At 35.8% G+C, this 4,891-nt stretch overlaps 1 protein-coding gene across 1 annotated transcript in view; it reads left to right on the top strand.

Moving 5' to 3' along the window:
- LOC121389198 (FMRFamide receptor-like) overlaps positions 1 to 468 on the top strand; it is a 1,263-nt gene extending 795 nt beyond the window's left edge. Inside the window, exon 1 of the mRNA XM_041520801.1 lies at positions 1 to 468. This exon is cut by the window's left edge and continues 795 nt beyond it. Coding sequence (XP_041376735.1) covers positions 1 to 468 — 468 coding nt within the window.
- The last annotated feature ends 4,423 nt before the right edge of the window (positions 469 to 4,891 follow it).

The raw sequence follows: 4,891 nt of genomic DNA, 5'->3' as shown, positions 1-4,891 counted from the left end.
ATTAACCAGGTGGTGAAGGCCCACAACAGCCGAGAGAGGATGCAGGGCGTTTCTGAAAGACAGAAGCTGGATGGACGGCGCCAGAGCACTGAAGGAACCAAACTGACCATCATGCTTCTGACGGTGTCTTTCAGTTTTCTCATAACGACTCTACCCATGAATGTGTCTCTCATCGTGACGACATTCTGGAACCAGATGTTGCACGATCCACACAAGGTGGCAAAGTTCACTTTGGTGAAATCTATAACTGAACTCCTTATGTACGTCAATCATTCCATGAACTTCTTTCTATACTGCGCGACGGGAAAAAAATTTCGACAACAGATTATGCGTCTTTTGTGTCAAAGGGAATCGCGAACTACGTGGTTGTCCATGACGGATAACAGCCCCAAAGCAAAACAAGGTATTCAAAATAACAAAGATGATGGAATTCTGTGCTTTAGTAAATCTGAAGTTACGTGTGTCTAAGAGATATATATGAGTTTTTGTGTTTTTGAGAAGGATTTGATTTCGTGCATTTAAAACGATAGTCCAGGTAACCTGTGCTGTTTCTCATTTGTTACTATATTCATGAAATGTGTAGCATTGTTGAATGAAATGTCTTGAGTGTTATTATGTCAGTGTTGTTTTTATGCATGTCAAAGGGCAAGGTAACAGTTTAGATTTGAAGATAATCTAAACAGACACTATAAAACTGTTTTTGTTGCTATTGGAGGACTGGGATTGGTGTATGCTTTGGAGCGGGGTTGCTATTGTTTGAATTATTGTTATCAAGGCTAATTAAAGGGACAGACCCACGTTTTTAAACCCTAAGGCATATTTTTCACTAGTAGAGTCGTTTATTATCACTGAAATCAAACATTACTTTTATTTTATTGTGTCTGGTCATCATGATGTTTCTAATACCACAAAATGCAGTTTTCATATTTTTAAAACCGCACGTGCGTCTGGGAAGTAACGGTTATGGAGTCGAGTTTTAATCTAATGTCACATACTCTTGTTTCACTCTATCCAAATGTGTTACAGATTTGTAAATTAATCAAACTTGGTGTCCATTTTCACTAGTGGGGGGGGGGGGGGCAGGACGTAAAGCGCTCGCTCGATGCGCGGTCGGTCTAGGATCGATCCGCGTCGGTGGGCCCATTGGGCTATTTCTCGTTGCAGCCAGTGCACCACGACTGGTATATCAAAGGTCATGGTATGTACTACCCTGTCTGTGGGATGGTACATATAAAAGATCCCTTGCTGCTAATCGAAATGAGTAGCCCATGAAGTGGCGACATCGGGTTTCCTCTCTTAATATCTATGTGGTCCGTAACCATTTGTCTGACGCCATATAACCGTAAATAAAATGTGTTGAGTGCATCGTTAACTAAAACATTCCTTTCTTTTTAATTGCATGAGTTGAAACTAAGGTCTGCGGCCTTAATCTAAGCTGATAGCTAATATTTCCGTAAAGGGACATTCCTGAGTTTGCTGCAATTTTTAAGATGTTATCGACTAACAGAGACTTTTTAACGATTATAATTGCATATCAAATATATTTTTCTGCATAAAATATTAGTGGCTGTATATTAAATTTGTTTCTGATCGTTCTACTATTTGTACTAGGTTAAATTTCATTTTATTTTCTAAAATATATTTTTTCGGACGTACGAAATTATTTGAAGACAAAGATCCAGTTTGGGCTTCTTACAAATATTAAGATGGCCAGAAAAACATTGAATATACAGACACTGATATTCTAAACATGAAAATATATTTAATATGTAAGTTTAATCGTAGAAATATTTTATTTTTCGGAAACATCTTACAGTGCAATAAACTCAGGAATGTCCCTTTAAACAAACAAACAAACAAACAACTAAATGACACATAAACAAGCCCTTCAACTTACGTAATATAGGTTAGTCTAATAGAAAATTTTGCTGAATATTTATTTTGTCTCGATATTTTTAAACACTTATTTCAGCAATTGTACGTGTGTACTCTACACAACATCCGTACTTGTAAATATTCCAAAATATTGGATTGAAGTGTTTACAAAGACTATGACATTTTCCTTGAAACTATATTCAAAGATATAATGACGAGCCCATAGAATGTCTAAATCTAATATGTAAAATATTTTATTTTCGATTTCTGCATGAGTGCACTTTGTAAATAGCCGGTGCTACTGCTTTTTTAAAACATGAAATTCGTTCACAATTTCGCATATCCGCTTTCAGATTATTCCAAAGATCAATTGTTTTTAACAAATTTGTTCTTGCAAAAGGAATCAGTTTAGTTCGTCATATTGTAGTGGATACGTTATTCAACCCCAAGTACAGGTATGCAGGTATCTAGTGGAACAGCCAATTAAGTATTGTCTGTTAGTTCTTTTACGTGCATCGGGTTATGGACAAAAACAAAAAAAATCATCCGCAAAGTGTGTGAATCGACGAAGCCGTTCTCACATAAGTTTGCGGATGATATATGTGTTTTCATACTTCAGATTAACGTAAAAGAAATAACAGACAATATTTATCATTAAATTTGAATCATACCTACTAATAATAACACTAAAAATTCGTACTTTATTTTGGGTCTATAAACAATAACGCTCAATAAGACAACTTGCCCATATAAAATGACGTAATCAAATATGACGTTCCCTGATGAAGTAATTTTTATGTCCATCGAGTATTGAACAAACTTCCGTTGCTACGTCTGGACCAATGGGATAGCGTCATGTGACAATGAACGTAACGGAAATTTAATTATATAATGTTTTCTGATTCACTTTAAGGATGAGGGGTGGTAGTATTTATATTCGTGGCGTTTAAGTCGATTGGTACAATGCAGGTAGGAATTTTAGCCACGTATGTTACTATTGTCGTCTATGGGATTTGATTTGGTAGTATACACCCAGTAACAGTGCAGATGAAGCCGCATACCTTACAGTCCATAAGCCAGACTAAAAATTGGTACTATCTGAGGGCACCAAACAAAACTGTTATAATGGTTTTAGTACACCTTAGGACAAAACGAAAATGAATTATGGTCTTTCTAATAGAGTGGTTTTAGCTATTTATTACACTTTTTAACATTTATCATTCAGGTAGTAAACAAAATCCAAGAAATCCGTGTTAACTTCTGTTCTGAGTGTGTTCAATCCATTTAAAACAATTATCTAAAATACCATTATTAAACCTTGTAGATCGGTACCCATACTGTTCTTTGTGGTGTTTGCATGTTTCGGAAGTACTGATTAAAGATCCGAGAAGTAAACGTTTCACCATTAGCATTTAAAAAGATTCATTATGGCGTCCAAAATGTCTGTCAAAACAGAACTGGAGACATGTCCAATACTTTATCAACAATGACGAAACTGAAAGTGTTTTAGTGATCAGTAGACTAATTATGAACTACTCTCAGCTAATCTAGTCATTGCAAAATCAGTTTTACATCCAAGATGGCCACCATTATATGAGCCATAACAAGATTTTTTTTTTTTTTTTATCGCGTTTTACATCAGGTATAGCAAGATTGTGATGTTAGGGATGGAGTTTTATACATTCCGAAATTCATTTATAACACGTTCTTAAATCCAAGATGGCCAAGATGGTCGTTAGGACTAAAACGTGGCCATATATTTCATTCTAATTACCCAAAACATCATTTAAATAATAATTCTTACGCTGACCGCTATGTCTTAAGGGTTCACCAATCTATTTTTAAACTATCTAGAATGTAATGTTGCATCATATAGACCAAATCGTCAATGCCAACCTGACTGTGATAAATGGCCGAGTCGTAACTAATGACTGCCGTTTTGGTCAAGTCTGTGGAGTCAGCTTTTACCATTCCCATTTTCTGTCTCCTGATAATGGATACATTGCTCAGTTATCGAAAAGGGTTGGTTAAAAAGGTGCAATGGATCAGTTGGACGATTTAAGATGGTGCATGTCTTCACTCCACGTGGAATAGTTATTTGTGGAAATGATCTAAAGCTAATCAACGTCTGTGACATGTGAATGTAGCCTTCCTTATGACGTATCCATATCAACATCAGTCCTGAAGTTTAATGTGTTTAAATGTTTCACACATAATTTTCATAACTGTTGTTGTTGCAACTCTTTATATTATGTCAGCAATATCACAGCCTGTAATGGCATGGGCCATCAAATCAGATGCATGCAACCTTTTCAGATTTCTTATTCCCCATTGCCCACTGCAGTTCGTGTTAGTAGCTCTACCATTTGAACTGAAATCAGAAGAAGCACTTCTGAAATGATGCAATTAATTCGGTGTATCGGTTCAACAAAATATACTCTTTTTGAATGTGGGTGTTTAACAGCTCTGTTGCCATATAATTTTCTGCAATCTAATTAAAATTAGCTCCACTATTACGTGTGGATCTAACACCAGCCAGTTGGAGCTCATGTCCACCAATCAAAACCTTACTTGCAGAATCCTGCCAGTGATTTAAAAATAATTTGAAAACATTCCGAATTATCCTTCCGAATTCAGGAATAACCGTTGCACTAAAAAGCAACCTTACACAATGTTATGAGAAGAATGAACGTGAAATGGCTGAATACGTGTATTATTGTTTGTTTTAAAGCTACTGTCTTTACATCATTAGCTGTTGTTATTTGAATCCGGTGAATATACAGCTACTAAGTTCATTTGGTGATAGTCGATCGTTTGCAGGTATAACCGAAGCATACAACTATACTAGGCATTGCCATATTATGGGGACATGCAATTTTTCTTGACAAAATGCAATGATAAGTATATATCAATTATATAGAGACAGCAAATAGGAATGATAAAATTATGATGGGTTGCTGAAACGTTCTGAACCTAACTATGATGAACTGTGCTGGCGGAGTTGTTGGTTATTAAA

The sequence above is a fragment of the Gigantopelta aegis genome, chromosome 14 (assembly GCF_016097555.1).
Source record: "Gigantopelta aegis isolate Gae_Host chromosome 14, Gae_host_genome, whole genome shotgun sequence".
NCBI lineage: Eukaryota > Metazoa > Mollusca > Gastropoda > Neomphalida > Peltospiridae > Gigantopelta > Gigantopelta aegis.
The sequence above is the reverse complement of the archived record's forward strand: the minus strand, read 5'-3'. Positions and strand labels throughout refer to the sequence as shown.